This window comes from Rutidosis leptorrhynchoides, chromosome 8, assembly GCF_046630445.1.
Source record: "Rutidosis leptorrhynchoides isolate AG116_Rl617_1_P2 chromosome 8, CSIRO_AGI_Rlap_v1, whole genome shotgun sequence".
NCBI lineage: Eukaryota > Viridiplantae > Streptophyta > Magnoliopsida > Asterales > Asteraceae > Rutidosis > Rutidosis leptorrhynchoides.
In genome coordinates, this window is record NC_092340.1 from 320,356,018 (window position 1) to 320,376,815 (window position 20,798).

General features: G+C 33.3%; 4 protein-coding genes and 1 pseudogene across 4 annotated transcripts; all 5 read left to right on the plus strand.

Annotated features, from left to right (window-relative positions):
* The first annotated feature begins 264 nt into the window (after positions 1-264).
* LOC139864449 (F-box/kelch-repeat protein At1g16250-like) lies at positions 265-1,422 on the plus strand. The gene has a single exon (XM_071853032.1). The coding sequence runs from the start codon at positions 265-267 to the stop codon at positions 1,420-1,422; it is 1,158 nt and encodes a 385-aa protein (XP_071709133.1).
* A 466-nt stretch (positions 1,423-1,888) lies between these two features.
* On the plus strand, positions 1,889-5,093 carry LOC139864450 (protein FAR1-RELATED SEQUENCE 4-like; annotated as a pseudogene).
* A 1,860-nt stretch (positions 5,094-6,953) lies between these two features.
* LOC139864451 (protein FAR-RED IMPAIRED RESPONSE 1-like) lies at positions 6,954-11,811 on the plus strand. The gene is made up of 4 exons (XM_071853033.1): positions 6,954-7,669; positions 7,788-8,910; positions 11,365-11,448; positions 11,539-11,811. The coding sequence occupies exons 1-4, from the start codon at positions 6,954-6,956 to the stop codon at positions 11,809-11,811; spliced, it is 2,196 nt and encodes a 731-aa protein (XP_071709134.1).
* Positions 11,812-12,940: 1,129 nt separating this feature from the next.
* Positions 12,941-16,151, plus strand: LOC139864452 (protein FAR1-RELATED SEQUENCE 4-like). Its single transcript, XM_071853034.1, has 5 exons — positions 12,941-13,056; positions 13,281-14,414; positions 14,509-15,631; positions 15,705-15,788; positions 15,879-16,151. The coding sequence occupies exons 1-5, from the start codon at positions 12,941-12,943 to the stop codon at positions 16,149-16,151; spliced, it is 2,730 nt and encodes a 909-aa protein (XP_071709135.1).
* Positions 16,152-19,090: 2,939 nt separating this feature from the next.
* Positions 19,091-20,492, plus strand: LOC139864453 (protein FAR-RED IMPAIRED RESPONSE 1-like). Its single transcript, XM_071853035.1, has 4 exons — positions 19,091-19,458; positions 19,540-19,972; positions 20,046-20,129; positions 20,220-20,492. The coding sequence occupies exons 1-4, from the start codon at positions 19,091-19,093 to the stop codon at positions 20,490-20,492; spliced, it is 1,158 nt and encodes a 385-aa protein (XP_071709136.1).
* The last annotated feature ends 306 nt before the right edge of the window (positions 20,493-20,798 follow it).

A 20,798-nucleotide genomic window follows, 5' to 3' on the forward strand; every position in this document is an offset into this window, starting at 1 on the left:
AATCCAAGTAGATTTTTGGATATTTCCTCTAACTAACCACCAACTTTTGGAATTATACTTCATGAAAAGGCTCACAAGATGAGCATTTTAACTCACAAAGATTATTACAAGGAAAACATAGTTTTCTTCATCAAAGTTTATTGTAATCTCCACCAAGCATTTTTTAAAATTTTCCAATTTCATGTAGTTAAATTGAAACTTTGACAACCATAATCAAAGCCTAGGCATCAACAATTAATCTTCATATCTTAAATTGTTGCTTCAATGAGTTCACTCACCTCACCATCTTCCCCCACCTCTCCTACGACGGAAAAGTTCCCTCGAACATCATCTGTCGCGATCCAAACCCCGTCTGAAAAATCTGAACCGCGTTATGGAATATACGCAATATTTTCCTACAAGGAGAACATAAACGACACTAACGTTTCGTGTGTGATGGGATGTTATGACCCATCAATAAACACGTGGAGCCACGAGTGTTTGGTCCCTAATTTGGGCGAAAACCACATTTTAAAAGGGTTTGCAATGGTTTCGGTTGGCTCCTCAATTTACATTGTTGGTGGTAGCGTTTACAAAAAAGTTAAAGTTAACGAAAATAATGTTAAACTTATAGACCATGGTCTTGGTGTACAATCACAAGTGTCACGCTATAATGTTTTAACTAAAGAATGGTTTAATTGTGCACCACTTATAACACCAAGGTACGATTTTGCATGTTCTGTTTGTGACAATAAAATATATGTCGCGGGGGGTCAGTCCACTTCAGATAGGGCGATGAGTGTACTCTCGTCAGCCGAGGTGTATGACTTGTCACTAAACGATTGGACACCGTTACCAAATATGAGTACGGAAAGATATAAGTGTGTGGGTGTAACATATCAAAAGAAATTCCATGTCATCGGGGGATTTACATATAGTGTGAACCAAATGCCTTTTATGGATCGTTGTTCAGCTGAAGTGTATGACGTGAAAAAAGGAAGGTGGGACCATGTAAGGGGGATGTGGCAATTAGACATTCCACCTAATCAAATTGTCGTGATAGACGATGAGCTGATTAGTTCTGGTGATTGTCTTAATGTATGGAAAGGTCAAATTGAGACGTATGATCGTGACCTACATTTATGGTACCCGATTGAAGGGTCGAGAAAGAAGAATTTACTCTCTTTTTCGTGCCCGAATGAAGGAGGGAGTTCAGAGTCGTCGTTGGAACGAATTTGCCTCACGATGGCACCGATTGGAACGTATCTTTATTTTATGGCCGGGTATCGATTACCTGGGAACCAGTCTTCGTGTTGTACGATCTCGATGGTTCACAGGTTCGATACTTCGGCTACAAACAACCGATGGGAGACGTTTGAACCAATGCAAGTTGAAGGGGAAAGAGAACTTTGTAGTCATGCTTGTGTTGTTCAACTTCCATAAAAAGGTTTTTATGTTTAGCACGATGTTATCAAATATGGTCTAAAAGGAAAATATCGTTTAGTTTATGTAAGGGATACGAAATAAGTTTGTAGGAAAAATTAATCGTAAACTTGTAACCGTCGAAATATGAGTGATATGTCTTATTAGCACTTCCTCTCATTCGTTGGATTTCAATGTCTTATGTTTGGTAACATTTATAATAGACTTTGGAGAAATTCTAGAAACACAAACGTTTTACTAACATTTTTTTACAAACTGACATGGAATGGTGAGTTGGCATCCCACTCATCTAATTCTCTATTTTATAATTAAATATTTAATTAATTTAATACGTATTTACATAGTCTTTAAATATGGATAATATTTACTAAATAATTAATTGATTTCTGATAGCTAATATTACGTACGTAGTTTAATACCCTAAACCACCGTCTTTTTCTTCACGCTCGCAATTCATCGCCTTAATATGAATCGATCTTCATCTTCTTCAATAAACATAGACGAGTCATCTTACACATCTTCTCCTTTACATGATGATGGATTGTCATCGGGTACACAAGAATCTCTTAACGAAGAAAACGAGTAAGTCCCGTTATTGTTTCAATTGAATTCGTAGGTATTTATAGTCTTTTTTCTGTTATTTTGCATTCATGTTGTAATTGAAAAGGGTTCATGAAAACCTGGATGATGATGATGATGGAAGTGATACTAGTTGTTGTGATAATGATAATAAGAATAATATGGATTTTCTTTCATTGATTCTAATATATAAACTTTGGTGACTGTAGGCATACGTTTACTAGCATTGAAGAAAAAGAGACATATTTTGAATTAAACTTAAATGAGGATGAATGTCATGAAGAAATTTCTCCTGAAGATAACCAAGGAAACAGTGATCATTGTGATCAAAATACTGAATTTGAAAGTCAAGAAGATGTCAATGTTCAAGAAAAATTTGAAAAAAATATGCACCATGAAGATAATATTTTAGAACCAAAAGTAGGTATGGTATTTGACACAGTTGAGGAACTAGCCAGCTTTTATGCAAATTATGGTAAGAAAACAGGATTTGGAGTTTCTAAAAGGTCTTCCCGAAAGTCTCTTGAGGATGAGGAGAAAAGGTATGCTACAATTTCGTGTCATCGAGCTGGAAAGTCACAATCAAAAACAAAAAATAGTTTAAATCCACGTCCTATTACGAAAACAGAATGTGGACCGAGAGTTAATGCAAAACGTGGAAGTGATAATAAGTGGTATGTTTCAAAAGTTCAACTCAAGCATAATCACCCCCTTTAGCCCGAGCAAAGGACGATTATATCGATGTAATCGGGTCATGCTCGTGTGCGAAGGCAACTTGAAATCTTTCAAAGAGCAGGAGTAAGAATGAATAAGGGTTTCAATACATTGGTAGTGGAGAATAAAGGATATGAAAATATACCATTTACCGAAAAAGATTGTCGCAATTACATTGATAAAGTAAAACGGTTAAAGTTTGGGGAAGGGGATGCCGAAGCAATTCTAAGTTATTTTATGAAAGTTCAATTTACATTCCCTAACTTTTTTTATGCATGGGAGTTGGATGATGAAAATCGGTTGAAGAGTTTGTTTTGGGCAGATGGAAGGTGTAGGGCAGCTTATGAAGAATTTGGGGATGTTGTCACCTTTGATACAACTTATTTGACAAATAAGTATCACATGCCAATGGCTCCATTTGTAGGTGTAAACCATCATGGACAATCCGTATTGCTCGGTTGTGGATTGGTTTCAAATGAAGATACTAAGTCTTTTATATGGCTTTTTCAAACATGGCTTACATGTATGTATGGATGTGCTCCTGCAGCCATCATAACAGACCAAGATCAAGTAATGAAAAAAGCAATTGAAGTTGTATTTCCCGCTGTACGTCATAGGTACACCATTGAACATATGATTATGTTTAAATTTTTAAAAACAATACTACTTATTTGTTATCTATAATTGTAGAATGAAATTAATACACTAGTGCATTTGATCACGTCATACTTGCAGGTGGTGTTTATGGCATATACTTAAAAAGCTACCTGACAAGCTTGGTAGGCATAAGAGATATAAATTAGTTAAGTACAAGCTTAAAAAAGCTGTGTATGATACTTTTACTCCCGTTGAATTTGAAACCGCGTGGAATAATATGCTAGAAAAGTGCCACCTCAAAAATAATAGGTGGTTGAAAGGTTTGTTTGATGAAAGACAACGTTGGGTCCCTTGTTTTGTGAAAGATATTTTTTGGGCGGGGATGTCTACTACTCAAAGAAGTGAGAGCATAAATTCATTTTTTGATAAATATGTAAACAAAAAAACGACATTGAAGTAGTTTGTTGAACAATATGAAAATGCATTAAGGGACAGGGCCGAAAAGGAAAATGTAGAAGATTTTAATTCTTACAATTCGTGGTATCCGCCAATCACCCGTTATGCCATGGAAGAACAAGTAAAGGCTGTTTTCACAAATTCTAAGTTTAAAGAGTTTCGAAATGAGTTAACGGGAAAAATGTATTGTGAGATTGGTTCTTCAAAATTAGAAGAGGAGTATTTACAATATGAAGTAGTTGAGGATATTATGATTGATGAAAATATAATAAAGAAGTCATTTACTGTTAGGTTGAAAAAGGCTTATTGTGTGGAAGAATGTGATGTTAAATGTGTTTGTCGTTTGTTTGAGTTTCGAGGAATGTTGTGTAGGCATGCACTTACGGTACTCATTGGTAATAACATATATTCGGTACCAACTAGATATATCCTAAAAAGATGGAGAAAAGATGTAAAGAGGAAGCATACTAAGGTTAAGGTAAGTTATAGTGATTGGGAGGGCTCAGAAGTTGGAAGTCGTTATGATAAAATGTGTAGTGCTTTCTCTGAAGTGGCAGACTTGGCATCAGAGTTTGAAGAAAAGTGCAGTCTTGTACTTAATAGAGTCAACGAATTAAAGAAGGAGGTCTTAGATGGAAAAAGTAATGATGGTAGTTTTGTCTCTACTCAAAAGGCGAGTCCTTCTAAGAAGGATAAAGTTACGATTCGTGATCCGGTGCCGGTTCGGGGAAAAGGTCGTCCTCCAAATAGTAGGCTTAAGTCCAAGTCTGAGAAAGTCATTACCAAAATGCAGAAGAAAAATAAGGTATTATAACTATATTTTTCAATTCACTTAATTGTTTTCGAGTATATTGATAAATGCCCAATTGCAATTGTAGAAGTCACAAGGTTCTGATCATAAAGAAGTTGGTGGTTTTGATGATAATGGACCAGTGAAGAAACGCACAAAGAATGGGAAAGAGGTAATTTACTAACGAAGTAAATATGTACTATTAAACTTGTTTTATAGTACACTGACTATAACAATCCACCATGTTTTATATTGATTGTAGGCTATTCAAAATGTCTACCATGTTGAGAATGAATATAGTCATACGAAATATGCTAACTATCCGCATCACTATGGTGGATTTGTTCCGCATTATGCTAGTCAAGATCCATACTATCCTTTGCCAATGAATCATATGTTTCACCAAGTATCACAACTACAAAATTTAGGCGTCCAAGTGCAACAACCTTCACAAGTCAGCTCTCTGAATGCAGCCTTTAAAGATCCAAATACGACATTTATCTATCCAAATACATCTGAATTTTTCGGTCCATAGTTGGAGTCTTGTTATTTAACTCGTATATTCAATATGTCACAATTTCCATTATAGACTGCTTTATTATCTACCGTGGATATTGTCTTGTGTGGATATTGTTTTTTATTTGTTCTAATCTTTGAGTTATTACTAGTTTATCATCTTGTAAGTTCATGGATCTTTATGGTCTCTGTTATCTAAAGTTGTTCTAAAGTATTACTCCTAATAAACACTTGACAATAAATGTATATGAGCTTGTAATATGGATGCTGCACCATAATGTACACCATAATGTAGGTACATGTATGAATATGATCTTATAATGAAGGTACTAATCCCTCAATTGTTTCCTGAATTTTAAACATAAATAGGCAAAAAGATATATATTGTGACATTTCATCAAACATGTAATGGGCACTAGAAAATTATACAGTTAGTTATTAGTGTGTTTGTAAATGATCCATATGACTAAGAAAGTTCAACAACAAAGTTATGAACTAATGAAGTGAACTGACGCTATTACGAAAATAAAAAAACAGTTTAAATTAATTAACCTACTTATACATGTGAATAAACCCAGAAGAAAGTTTCAAACACCATGAATTAATGTCTCCATTGATTAACAAATTAAGGTAATGTTTAGCTTCAAAATGATTCACAAATTTAACCCAAAAAAAAAAAAATTCGTAGATGTTAATAATCGACTGTGACTCAAGAGTGTGTATAAATTTGGAGAAGAAATGTCCAAGTGGAAATATATAAGAAAATAAGAGAGATGTTATTTTATTTTTGGTTAATAGAATTAGTGGGATTGCCAACTCACCCTGCCATGTCAGTTTGTATACAAGTGTTAGTATAAATTGTTTGTATTTCTAGAATTTCTCTCGACTGAGAAATTCTAGAAACACAAACATTTTACTAACATTTTTTTACAAACTGACATGGAATGGTGAGTTGGCATCCCACTCATCTAATTCTCTATTTTATAATTAAATATTTAATTAATTTAATACGTATTTACATAGTCTTTAAATATGGATAATATTTACTAAATAATTAATTGATTTTTGATAGCTAATATTACGTACGTAGTTTAACACCCTAAACCATCGTCTTTTTCTTCACGCTCGCAATTCATCGCCTTAATATGAATCGATCTTCATCTTCTTCACTAAACATAGATGAGTCATCTTACACATCTTCTCCTTTACATGATGATGGATTGTCATCGGGTACACAAGAATCTCTTAACAAAGAAAACGAGTAAGTCCCGTTATTGTTTCAATTGAATTCGTAGGTATTTATAGTCTTTTTTCTGTTATTTTTCATTCATGTTGTAATTGAAAAGGGTTCATGAAAACCTGGATGATGATGATGATGATGGAAGTGATACTAGTTGTTGTGATAATGATAATAAGAATAATATGGATTTTCTTTCATTGATTCTAATATATAAACTTTGGTGACTGTAGGCATACGTTTACTAGCATTGAAGAAAAAGAGACATATTGTGAATTAAACTTAAATGAGGATGAATGTCATGAAGAAATTTCTCCTGAAGATAACCAAGGAAACAGTGATCATTGTGATCAAAATACTGAATTTGAAAGTCAAGAAGATGTCAATGTTCAAGAAAAATTTGAAAAAAATATGCACCATGAAGATAATATTTTAGAACCAAAAGTAGGTATGGTATTTGACACAGTTGAGGAACTATCCAGCTTTTATGCAAATTATGGTAAGAATACAGGATTTGGAGTTTCTAAAAGGTCTTCCCGAAAGTCTCTTTAGGATGAGGAGAAAAGGTATGCTACAATTTCGTGTCATCGAGCTGGAAAGTCACAATCAAAAACAAAAAATAGTTTAAATCCACGTCCTATTATGAAAACAGAATGTGGAGCGGGAGTTAATGCAAAACGTGGAAGTGATAATAAGTGGTATGTTTCAAAAGTTCAACTCAAGCATAATCACCCCTTTAGCCCGAGCAAAGGACGGTTTTATCGATGTAATCGGGTCATAAATGCTCGTGTGCGAAGGCAACTTGAAATCTTTCAAAGAGCAGGAGTAAGAATGAATAAGGGTTTCAATACATTGGTAGTGGAGAATAAAGGATATGAAAATATACCATTTACCGAAAAAGATTGTCGCAATTACATTGATAAAGTAAAACGGTTAAAGTTTGGGGAAGGGGATGCCGAAGCAATTCAAAGTTATTTTATGAAAGTTCAATTTACATTCCCTAACTTTTTTTATGCATGGGAGTTGGATGATGAAAATCGGTTGAAGATTTTGTTTTGGGCAGATGGAAGGTGTAGGGCAGCTTATGAAGAATTTGGGGATGTTGTCACCTTTGATACAACTTATTTGACAAATAAGTATCACATGCCAATGGCTCCATTTGTAGGTGTAAACCATCATGGACAATCCGTATTGCTCGGTTGTGGATTGGTTTCAAATGAAGATACTAAGTCTTTTATATGGCTTTTTCAAACATGGATTACATGTATGTATGGACGTGCTCCTGCAGCCATCAAAACAGACCAAGATCAAGCAATGAAAAAAGCAATTGAAGTTGTATTTCCCGCTGTACGACATAGGTACACCATTGAACATATGATTATGTTTAAATTTTTTAAAAAAATACTACTTATTTGTTATCTATAATTGTAGAATGAAATTAATACACTAGTGCATTTGATCACGTCATACTTGCAGGTGGTGTTTATGGCATATACTTAAAAAGCTACCTGACAAGCTTGGTAGGCATAAGAGATATAAATTAGTTAAGTACAAGCTTAAAAAAGCTGTGTATGATACTTTTACTCCTGTTGAATTTGAAACCGCGTGGAATAATATGCTAGAAAAGTGCCACCTCAAAAATAATAGGTGGTTGAAAGGTTTGTTTGATGAAAGACAACGTTGGGTCCCTTGTTTTGTGAAAGATATTTTTTGGGCGGGGATGTCTACTACTCAAAGAAGTGAGAGCATAAATTCATTTTTTGATAAATATGTAAACAAAAAAACGACATTGAAGCAGTTTGTTGAACAATATGAAAATGCATTAAGGGACAGGGCCAAAAAGGTAAATGTAGAAGATTTTAATTCTTACAATTCGTGGTATCCGCCAATCACCCGTTATGCCATGGAAGAACAAGTAAAGGCTGTTTTCACAAATTCTAAGTTTAAAGAGTTCCGAAATGAGTTAACAGGAAAAATGTATTGTGAGATTGATTCTTCAAAATTAGAAGAGGAGTATTTACAATATGAAGTAGTTGAGGATATTATGATTGATGAAAATATAATAAAGAAGTCATTTACTGTTAGGTTGAAAAAGGCTGATTGTGTGGAAGAATGTGATGTTAAATGTGTTTGTCGTTTGTTTGAGTTTCGAGGAATGTTGTGTAGGCATGCACTTACGGTACTCATTGGTAATAACATATATTCGGTACCGACTAGATATATCCTAAAAAGATGGAGAAAAGATGTGAAGAGGAAGCATACTAAGGTTAAGGTAAGTTATAGTGATTGGGAGGGCTCAGAAGTTGGAAGTCGTTATGATAAAATGTGTAGTGCTTTCTCTGAAGTGGCAGACTTGGCATCAGAGTTTGAAGAAAAGTGCAGTCTTGTACTTAATAGAGTCAACGAATTAAAGAAGGAGGTCTTAGATGGAAAAAGTAATGATGGTAGTTTTGTCTCTACTCAAAAGGCGATTCCTTCTAAGAAGGATAAAGTTACGATTCGTGATCCGGTGCCGGTTCGGGGAAAAGGTCGTCCTCCAAATAGTAGGCTTAAGTCCAAGTCTGAGAAAGTCATTACCAAAATGCAGAAGAAAAATAAGGTATTATAACTGTGATGACCCGGAAATTTTTGACCAAATTTAAACTTAATCTTTGTATGATTAACATTTTCGACACGATAAGCAAAGTCTGTAAAACTGAATCTCAAAATTTTTGAACTACTTTTATATATTTAAATACCCTTCGGTTATTTTCGACGATTCGCGAACAATTATATGTAAATAGATACATATATACTATAACTTGAAAAGGTAACAATGTATTAATTATTTGATACCGTACATGAAATTTATTGGTTTAAATATCTATTTGAATATATATGATAAGTTGAAATATTTATTATTAAAATTTATTTATAAATAACTTCCAATGTGTATTTAAAAACTGATTTATGTATATTAAAAAAAATATATACATATATATAATTTCAAGTTATTTAGTAAACGATAGTAACATTTTCAAATTGCTACAGTACCCAAAATGCTACAGTGTTTTCGAAAATCACTATTTGCTACAGCGAAATTGACTTTGCTACAGTGAATTGCTACAGTAAAAATTGACTTTGCTACAGTAACTTTGCTACAGTAAACACTATTTTAAAATGTATTTCAAAAAAATAGTGAGCCGATGATTTATAGAAGTAAATGACCAAAACACTCAAATGTATAAGTTATATTTTGAGAAGTATAATTTAGGGATAATCTAAGTCTATATTTTGACAAGTGTACGTGTTACAAAACGTAAAATGCTAGTTTTCTAAGCGTACGAAAATGCGTTTGAAAATCTGGAACCGGGACCCGAGTCAAGAAGAAACGCCCGACGCAACGGACCAAAAATATCTAGTCTACTATGCACAAGAATAAAATATAATATATAAATAATTATATTAATTATTTATATATTTATATTTATTTTATATTATGTCGACAAGCTAGGAGCCAAAACAATGTGAGCTGTCCCTGGTCCTCATGCGAGTCGCATGGCCAGAAGGCCATTTCCATGCGAGTCGCATGACTCCAGATTTCAGGCCAGGTTCTATAAATTGCAACATTTTCTGCCGAGTAAAGAAAGAAAAAAAAAAACACACACACATATATTACTCCGTATTTATTATTATTATTATTATTATTATTATTATTATTATTATTATTATTATTATTATTATTATTATTGTTATTATTAAGATTAATATTATTATTAATCTTATTATTATTATTAGTAGTATTAATATTATACATAAAATACTACGACGAGGTCTTGAGCGTGTCACTTTCAAAACGAGTTTCCGAGCGAGCTAGAGCTAAGGAAAATATGGGTTATTACCAAGGAGGTTATGGGTAATGTTCGGGGGTATTTTTGTGAAGCAAACCTCGTGTTTATCATCTCCGATGCGTCTACGTGTTTTCCTACAATATTGTATATCAATATTAAACAGTGAGTTTCATATGATCCCTTTTACTCTCTACATTTTTGGGCTGAGAATACATGCAAATGCTTTATTAACCGATATACAATATTTATATGCATGATTTTCATTTGCTCCCTTTTTAATTGCTTTTGCAATCTATATTTTTGGGCTGAGAATACATGCACTTTATTTTAAACGCAATGGATACAAGTACATACTAAATTCTACACTGAGTTTGAACCGAAAATCCCTTAGCTTTGGTAACTGTTAACTGCCAGTTATAAGAACTGGTGGGCGCGAGTAGTAGTATATGGATCCATAGGGCTTGATATCCCCTTCCGAGCTAGAGCACTAGCCTTTTAACGGACGTATGCTATTTGAGAAGCGTACACGTTGGTTTGCGTGTATTATTAAGATGATTATACAAAGGGTACAAATTATATAAGCATTAAAGTTTAGTTACCAGGGTGCTCAATTTTGTAGAACCGATTGATAAACGTTTCGGATGAAACAACTGAAATCTTGTGATCCACCTTTTATGTAAAACCTATTGATAAACGTTTTGAATAAAATAACAGAACTTTTGTAATCCACATTGATATACGGATTATGTGTAATATTAAAACTATGAACTCACCAACCTTTGTGTTGACACTTGAAGCATGTTTATTCTCAGGTTTCTAGAAGTCTTCCGCTGTTTGCTTATATGTTAGACAAGCTATGTGCATGGAGTCATACATGGCATATTTTTCAAGGAAACGTTGCATTCACCAAATCATCACCATGTATCTTATTTTGACTGTACTATCAACGGAAGTACTATTGTAAACTATTATTTACAGTGATTGTCTATATGTAGAAATCATCAGATGTTGAAAACCTTTGATTTAAATATTCATTTATGGTGTGCCTTTTCAAAAGAATGCAATGTTTACAAAACGTATCATATAGAGGTCAAATACCTCGCAATGAAATCAATGAATGACGTATTGTCCATATGGATTTGGAGCGATCGTCACAATAACTATATTTTTCAATTCACTTAATTGTTTTCGAGTATATTGATAAATGCCAATTGCAATTGTAGAAGTCACAAGGTTCTGATCATAAAGAAGTTGGTGGTTTTGATGATAATGGACCAGTGAAGAAACGCACAAAGAATGGGAAAGAGGTAATTTACTAACGAAGTAAATATATACTATTAAACTTGTTTTATAGTACACTGACTATAACAATCCACCATGTTTTATATCGATTGTAGGCTATTCAAAATGTCTACCATGTTGAGAATGAATATAGTCATACGAAATATGCTAACTATCCGCATCACTATGGTGGATTTGTTCCGCATTATGCTAGTCAAGAGCCATACTATCCTTTGCCAATGAATCATATGTTTCACCAAGTATCACAACTACAACATTTAGGCGTCCAAGTGCAACAACCTTCACAAGTCAACTCTCTGAATGCAGCCTTTAAAGATCTAAATACGACATTTATCTATCCAAATACATCTGAATTTTTCGGTCCATAGTTGGAGTCTTGTTATTTAACTCGTATATTCAATATGTCACAATTTCCATTATAGACTGCTTTATTATCTACCGTGGATATTGTCTTGTGTGGATATTGGTTTTTATTTGTTCTAATCTTTGAGTTATTACTAGTTTATCATCTTGTAAGTTCATGGATCTTTATGGTCTCTGTTATTTAAAGTTGTTCTAAAGTATCATTCCTAATAAACACTTGACAATAAATGTATATGAGCTTGTAATATGGATGCTGCACCATAATGTACACCATAATGTAGGTACATGTATGAATATGATCTTATAATGAAGGTACTAATCCCTCAATTGTTTCCTGAATTTTCAACATAAATAGGCAAAAAGATATATATTGTGACATTTCATCAAACATGTAATGGGCACTAGAAAATTATATAGTTAGTTATTAGTGTGTTTGTAAACGATCCATATGACTAAGAAAGTTCAACAACAAAGTTATGAACTAATGAAGTAAACTGACGCTATTACGAAAATAAAAAAACAGTTTAAATTAATTAACCTACTTATACATGTGAATAAACCCAGAAGAAAGTTTCAAACACCATGAATTAATGTCTCCATTGATTAACAAATTAAGGTAATGTTTAGCTTCAGAATGATTCACAAATTTAACCCAAAAAAAAAAAAAAAAATCGTAGATGTTAATAATCGACTGTGACTCAAGAGTGTGTATAAATTCGGAGAAGAAATTCCCAAGTGGAAATATATAAGAAAATAAGAGAGATGTTATTTTATTTTTGGTTAATAGAATTAGTGGGATTGCCAACTCATCCTGCCATGTCAGTTTGTATACAAGTGTTAGTATAAATTGTTTGTATTTCTAGAATTTCTCTAGACTGAGAAATTCTAGAAACACAAACGTTTTACTAACATTTCTTTACAAACTGACATGGAATGGTGAGTTGGCATCCCACTCATCTAATTCTCTATTTTATAAGTAAATATTTAATTAATTTAATACGTATTTACATAGTCTTTAAATATGGATAATATATACTAAATAATTAATTGATTTTTGATAGCTAATATTACGTACGTAGTTTAACACCCTAAACCACCGTCTTTTTCTTCACGCTCGCAATTCATCACCTTAATATGAATCGATCTTCATCTTCTTCACTAAACATAGATGAGTCATCTTACACATCTTCTCCTTTACATGATGATGGATTGTCATCGGGTACACAAGAATCTCTTAACGAAGAAAATGAGTAAGTCCCGTTATTGTTTCAATTGAATTCGTAGGTATTTATAGTCTTTTTTCTGTTATTTTGCATTCATGTTGTAATTGAAAAGGGTTCATGAAAACCTGGATGATGATGATGATGATGGAAGTGATACTAGTTGTTGTGATAATTATATTAAGAATAATATGGATTTTCTTTCATTGATTCTAATATATAAACTTTGGTGACTGTTGGCATACGTTTACTAGCATTGAAGAAAAAGAGACATATTGTGAATTAAACTTAAATGAGGATGAATGTCATGAAGAAATTTCTCCTGAAGATAACCAAGGAAACAGTGATCATTGTGATCAAAATACTGAATTTGAAAGTCAAGAAGATGTCAATGTTCAAGAAAAATTTGAAAAAAATATGCACCATGAAGATAATATTTTAGAACCAAAAGTAGGTATGGTATTTGACACAGTTGAGGAACTAGCCAGCTTTTATGCAAATTATGGTAAGAAAACAGGATTTGGAGTTTCTAAAAGGTCTTCCGGAATGTCTCTTGAGGATGAGGAGAAAAGGTATGCTACAATTTCGTGTCATCGAGCTGGAAAGTCACAATCAAAAACAAAAAATAGTTTAAATCCACGTCCTATTACGAAAATAGAATGTGGAGCGGGAGTTAATGCAAAACGTGGAAGTGATAATAAGTGGTATGTTTCAAAAGTTCAACTCAAGCATAATCACCCCTTTAGCCCGAGCAAAGGACGATTTTATCGATGTAATCGGGTCATAAATGCTCGTGTGCAAAGGCAACTTGAAATCTTTCAAAGAGCAGGAGTAAGAATGAATAAGGGTTTCAATACATTGGTAGTGGAGAATAAAGGATATGAAAATATACCATTTACCGAAAAAGATTGTCGCAATTACATTGATAAAGTAAAACGGTTAAAGTTTGGGGAAGGGGATGCCGAAGCAATTCAAAGTTATTTTATGAAAGTTCAATCTACATTCCCTAACTTTTTTTATGCATGGGAGTTGGATGATGAAAATCGGTTGAAGAGTTTGTTTTGGGCAGATGGAAGGTGTAGGGCAGCTTATGAAGAATTTGGGGATGTTGTCACCTTTGATACAACTTATTTGACAAATAAGTATCACATGCCAATGGCTCCATTTGTAGGTGTAAACCATCATGGACAATCCGTATTGCTCGGTTGTAGATTGGTTTCAAATGAAGATACTAAGTCTTTTATATGGCTTTTTCAAACATGGCTTACATGTATGTATGGACGTGCTCCTGCAGCCATCATAACAGACCAAGATCAAGCAATGAAAAAAGCAATTGAAGTTGTATTTCCCGCTGTACGTCATAGTTACACCATTGAACATATGATTATGTTTAAATTTTTAAAAATAATACTACTTATTTGTTATCTATAATTGTAGAATGAAATTAATACACTAGTGCATTTGATCATATCATACTTGCAGGTGGTGTTTATGGCATATACTTAAAAAGCTACCTGACAAGCTTGGTAGGCATAAGAGATATAAATTAGTTAAGTACAAGCTTAAAAAAGCTGTGTATGATACTTTTATTCCTGTTGAATTTGAAACCACGTGGAATAATATGCTAGAAAAGTGCCACCTCAAAAATAATAGGTGGTTGAAAGGTTTATTTGATGAAAGACAACGTTGGGTCCCTTGTTTTGTGAAAGATATTTTTTGGGCGGGGATGTCTACTACTCAAAGAAGTGAGAGCATAAATTCATTTTTTGATAAATATGTAAACAAAAAAACGACATTGAAGCAGTTTGTTGAACAATATGAAAATGCATTAAGGGACAGGGCCGAAAAGGAAAATGTAGAAGATTTTAATTCTTACAATTCGTGGTATCCGCCAATCACCCGTTATGCCATGGAAGAACAAGTAAAGGCTGTTTTCACAAATTCTAAGTTTAAAGAGTTTCGAAATGAGTTAACGGGAAAAATGTATTGTGAGATTGGTTCTTCAAAATTAGAAGAGGAGTATTTACAATATGAAGTAGTTGAGGATATTATGATTGATGAAAATATAATAAAGAAGTCATTTACTGTTAGGTTGAAAAAGGCTGATTGTATGGAAGAATGTGATGTTAAATGTGTTTGTCGTTTGTTTGAGTTTCGAGGAATGTTGTGTAGGCATGCACTTACGGTACTCATTGGTAATAACATATATTCGGTACCAACTAGATATATCCTAAAAAGATGGAGAAAAGATGTGAAGAGGAAGCATACTAAGGTTAAGGTAAGTTATAGTGATTGGGAGGGCTCAGAAGTTGGAAGTCGTTATGATAAAATGTGTAGTGCTTTCTCTGAAGTGGCAGACTTGGCATCAGAGTTTGAAGAAAAGTGCAGTCTTGTACTTAATAGAGTCAACGAATTAAAGAAGGAGGTCTTAGATGGAAAAAGTAATGATGGTAGTTTTGTCTCTACTCAAAAGGCGAGTCCTTCTAAGAAGGATAAAGTTACGATTCGTGATCCGGTGCCGGTTCGGGGAAAAGGTCGTCCTCCAAATAGTAGGCTTAAGTCCAAGTCTGAGAAAGTCATTACCAAAATGCAGAAGAAAAATAAGGTATTATAACTATATTTTTCAATTCACTTAATTGTTTTCGAGTATATTGATAAATGCCCAATTGCAATTGTAGAAGTCACAAGGTTCTGATCATAAAGAAGTTGGTGGTTTTGATGATAATGGACCAGTGAAGAAACGCACAAAGAATGGGAAAGAGGTAATTTACTAACGAAGTAAATATGTACTATTAAACTTGTTTTATAGTACACTGACTATAACAATCCACCATGTTTTATATCGATTGTAGGCTATTCAAAATGTCTACCATGTTGAGAATGAATATAGTCATACGAAATATGCTAACTATCCGCATCACTATGGTGGATTTGTTCCGCATTATGCTAGTCAAGAGCCATACTATCCTTTGCCAATGAATCATATGTTTCACCAAGTATCACAACTACAACATTTAGGCGTCCAAGTGCAACAACCTTCACAAGTCAACTCTCTGAATGCAGCCTTTAAAGATCCAAATACGACATTTATCTATCCAAATCCATCTGAATTTTTCGGTCCATAGTTGGAGTCTTGTTATTTAACTCGTATATTCAATATGTCACAATTTCCATTATAGACTGCTTTATTATCTACCGTGGATATTGTCTTGTGTGGATATTGTTTTTTATTTGTTCTAATCTTTGAGTTATTACTAGTTTATCATCTTGTAAGTTCATGGATCTTTATGGTCTCTGTTATTTAAAGTTGTTCTAAAGTATTACTCCTAATAAACACTTGACAATAAATGTATATGAGCTTATAATATGGATGCTGCACCATAATGTACACCATAATGTAGGTACATGTATGAATATGATCTTATAATGAAGGTACTAATCCCTAAATTGTTTCCCGAATTTTCAACATAAATAGGCAAAAAGATATATATTGTGACATTTCATCAAACATGTAATGGGCACTAGAAAATTATACAGTTAGTTATTAGTGTGTTTGTAAACGATCCATATGACTAAGAAAGTTCAACAACAAAGTTATGAACTAATGAAGTGAACTGACGCTATTACGAAAATAAAAAAACAGTTTAAATTAATTAACCTACTTATACATGTGAATAAACCCAGAAGAAAGTTTCAAACACCATGAATTAATGTCTCCATTGATTAACAAATTAAGGTAATGTTTAGCTTCAGAATGATTCACAAATTTAACCCAAAAAAAAAAAATTCGTAGATGTTAATAATCGACTGTGACTCAAGAGTGTGTATAAATTTGGAGAAGAAATGTCCAAGTGGAAATATATAAGAAAATAAGAGAGATGTTATTTTATTTTTGGTTAATAGAATTAGTGGGATTGCCAACTCACCCTGCCATGTCAGTTTGTATACAAGTGTTAGTATAAATTGTTTGTATTTCTAGAATTTCTCTAGACTGAGAAATTCTAGAAACACAAACGTTTTACTAACATTTTTTTACAAACTGACATGGAATGGTGAGTTGGCATCCCACTCATCTAATTCTCTATTTTATAATTAAATATTTAATTAATTTAATACGTATTTACATAGTCTTTAAATATGGATAATATTTACTAAATAATTAATTGATTTTTGATAGCTAATATTACGTACGTAGTTTAACACCCTAAACCACCGTCTTTTTCTTCACGCTTGCAATTCATCGCCTTAATATGAATCGATCTTCATCTTCTTCACTAAACATAGATGAGTCATCTTACACATCTTCTCCTTTACATGATGATGGATTGTCATCGGGTACACAAGAACCTCTTAACGAAGAAAACGAGTAAGTCCCGTTATTGTTTCAATTGAATTCGTAGGTATTTATTGTCTTTTTTCTGTTATTTTGCATTCATGTTGTAATTGAAAAGGGTTCATGAAAACCTGGATGATGATGATGATGATGATGGAAGTGATACTAGTTGTTGTGATAATGATAATAAGAATAATATGGATTTTCTTTCATTGATTCTAATATATAAACTTTGGTGACTGTAGGCATACGTTTACTAGCATTGAAGAAAAAGAGACATGTTGTGAATTAAACTTAAATGAGGATGAATGTCATGAAGAAATTTCTCCTGAAGATAACCAAGGAAACAGTGATCATTGTGATCAAAATACTGAATTTGAAAGTCAAGAAGATGTCAATGTTCAAGAAAAATTTGAAAAAAATATGCACCATGAAGATAATATTTTAGAACCAAAAGTAGGTATGGTATTTGACACAGTTGAGGAACTAGCCAGCTTTTATGCAAATAATGGTAAGAAAACAGGATTTGGAGTTTCTAAAAGGTCTTCCCGAAAGTCTCTTGAGGATGAGGAGAAAAGGTATGCTACAATTTCGTGTCATCGAGCTGGAAAGTCACAATCAAAAACAAAAATAGTTTAAATCCACGTCCTATTACAAAAACAGAATGTGGAGCGGGAGTTAATGCAAAACGTGGAGGTGATAATAAGTGGTATGTTTCAAAAGTTCAACTCAAGCATAATCACCCCTTTAGCCCGAGCAAAGGACGATTTTATCGATGTAATCGGGTCATAAATGCTCGTGTGCGAAGGCAACTTGAAATCTTTCAAAGAGCAGGAGTAAGAATGAATAAGGGTTTCAATACATTGGTAGTGGAGAATAAAGGATATGAAAATATACCATTTACCGAAAAAGATTGTCGCAATTACATTGATAATGTAAAACGGTTAAAGTTTGGGGAAGGGGATGCCGAAGCAATTCAAAGTTATTTTATGAAAGTTCAATCTACATTCCCTAACTTTTTTTATGCATGGGATTTGGATGATGAAAATCGGTTGAAGAGTTTGTTTTGGGCAGATGGAAGGTGTAGGGCAGCTTATGAAGAATTTGGGGATGTTGTCACCTTTGATACAACTTATTTGACAAATAAGTATCACATGCCAATGGCTCCATTTGTAGGTGTAAACCATCATGGATAATCCGTATTGCACGGTTGTGGATTGGTTTCAAATGAAGATACTAAGTCTTTTATATGGCTTTTTCAAACATGGCTTACATGTATGTATGGACGTGCTCCTGCAGCCATCATAACAGACCAAGATCAAGCAATGAAAAAAGCAATTGAAGTTGTATTTCCCGCTGTACGTCATAGGTACACCATTGAACATATGATTATGTTTAAATTTTTAAAAACAAAACTACTTATTTGTTATCTATAATTGTAGAATGAAATTAATACACTAGTGCATTTGATCACGTCATACTTGCAGGTGGTGTTTATGGCATATACTTAAAAAGCTACCTGACAAGCTTGGTAGGCATAAGAGATATAAATTAGTTAAGTATAAGCTTAAAAAAGCTGTGTATGATACTTTTACTCCTGTTGAATTTGAAACCGCGTGGAATAATATGCTAGAAAAGTGCCACCTCAAAAATAATAGGTGGTTGAAAGGTTTGTTTGATGAAAGACAACGTTGAGTCCCTTGTTTTGTGAAAGATATTTTTTAGGCGGGGATGTCTACTACTCAAAGAAGTGAGAGCATAAATTCATTTTTTGATAAATATGTAAACAAAAAAACGACATTGAAGCAGTTTGTTGAACAATATGAAAATGCATTAAGGAACAGGGCCGAAAAGGAAAATGTAGAAGATTTTAATTCTTACAATTCGTGGTATCCGCCAATCACCCGTTATGCCATGGAAGAACAAGTAAAGGCTGTTTTCACAAATTCTAAGTTTAAAGAATTCCGAAATGAGTTAACGGGAAAAATGTATTGTGAGATTGGTTCTTCAAAATTAGAAGAGGAGTATTTACAATATGAAGTAGTTGAGGATATTATTATGATTGATGAAAATATAATAAAGAAGTCATTTACTGATAGGTAGAAAAAAGCTGATTGTGTGGAAGAATGTGATGTTAAATGTGTTTGTCGTTTGTTTGAGTTTCGAGGAATGTTGTGTAGGCATGCACTTACGGTACTCATTGGTAATAACATATATTCGGTACCAACTAGATATATCCTAAAAAGATGGAGAAAAGATGTGAAGAGGAAGCATACTAAGGTTAAGGTAAGTTATAGTGATTGGGAGGGCTCAGAAGTTGGAAGTCGTTATGATAAAATGTGTAGTGCTTTCTCTGAAGTGGCAGACTTGGCATCAGAGTTTGAAGAAAAGTGCAGTCTTGTACTTAATAGAGTCAACGAATTAAAGAAGGAGGTCTTAGATAGAAAAAGTAATGATGGTAGTTTTGTCTCTACTCAAAAGGCGAGTCCTTCTAAGAAGGATAAAGTTACGATTCGTGATCCGGTGCCGGTTCGGGGAAAAGGTCGTCCTCCAAATAGTAGGCTTAAGTCCAAGTCTGAGAAAGTCATTACCAAAATGCAGAAGAAAAATAAGGTATTATAACTATATTTTTCAATTCACTTAATTGTTTTCGAGTATATTGATAAATGCCCAATTGCAATTGTAGAAGTCACGAGGTTCTGATCATAAAGAAGTTGGTGGTTTTGATGATAATGGACCAGTGAAGAAACGCACAAAGAATGGGAAAGAGGTAATTTACTAACGAAGTAAATATGTACTATTAAACTTGTTTTATAGTACACTGACTATAACAATCCACCATGTTTTATATCGATTGTAGGCTATTCAAAATGTCTACCATGTTGAGAATGAATATAGTCATACGAAATATGCTAACTATCCGCATCACTATGGTGGATTTGTTCCGCATTATGCTAGTCAAGAGCCATACTATCCTTTGCCAATGAATCATATGTTTCACCAAGTATCACAACTACAACATTTAGGCATCCAAGTGCAACAACCTTCACAAGTCAACTCTCTGAATGCAGCCTTTAAAGATCCAAATACGACATTTATCTATCCAAATACATCTGAATTTTTCGGTCCATAGTTGGAGTCTTGTTATTTAACTCGTATATTCAATATGTCACAATTTCCATTATAGACTGCTTTATTATTTACCATGGATATTGTCTTGTGTGGATATTGTTTTTTATTTGTTCTAATCTTTGAGTTATTACTAGTTTATCATCTTGTAAGTTTATGGATCTTTATGGTCTCTGTTATTTAAAGTTGTTCTAAAGTATTACTCCTAATAAACACTTGACAATAAATGTATATGAGCTTGTAATATGGATGCTGCACCATAATGTACACCATAATGTAGGTACATGTATGAATATGATCTTATAATGAA

Bases quoted from the DNA above. Each gene is read 5' to 3' on its own strand.
- LOC139864453 (XM_071853035.1), top strand. From the start codon at position 19,091: ATGTCTACTACTCAAAGAAGTGAGAGCATAAATTCATTTTTTGATAAA. The intron at 19,459-19,539 runs GTAGAAAAAAGC...AATGTTGTGTAG, and splicing joins AAGAAGTCATTTACTGATAG to GCATGCACTTACGGTACTCA. The intron at 20,130-20,219 runs GTAATTTACTAA...TATCGATTGTAG, and splicing joins GCACAAAGAATGGGAAAGAG to GCTATTCAAAATGTCTACCA.
- LOC139864451 (XM_071853033.1), top strand. From the start codon at position 6,954: ATGAAAACAGAATGTGGAGCGGGAGTTAATGCAAAACGTGGAAGTGAT. The intron at 8,911-11,364 runs GTATTATAACTG...TTGCAATTGTAG, and splicing joins AAATGCAGAAGAAAAATAAG to AAGTCACAAGGTTCTGATCA. The intron at 11,449-11,538 runs GTAATTTACTAA...TATCGATTGTAG, and splicing joins GCACAAAGAATGGGAAAGAG to GCTATTCAAAATGTCTACCA.
- LOC139864452 (XM_071853034.1), top strand. From the start codon at position 12,941: ATGAATCGATCTTCATCTTCTTCACTAAACATAGATGAGTCATCTTAC. The intron at 15,632-15,704 runs GTATTATAACTA...TTGCAATTGTAG, and splicing joins AAATGCAGAAGAAAAATAAG to AAGTCACAAGGTTCTGATCA. The intron at 15,789-15,878 runs GTAATTTACTAA...TATCGATTGTAG, and splicing joins GCACAAAGAATGGGAAAGAG to GCTATTCAAAATGTCTACCA.
- LOC139864449 (XM_071853032.1), top strand. From the start codon at position 265: ATGAGTTCACTCACCTCACCATCTTCCCCCACCTCTCCTACGACGGAA.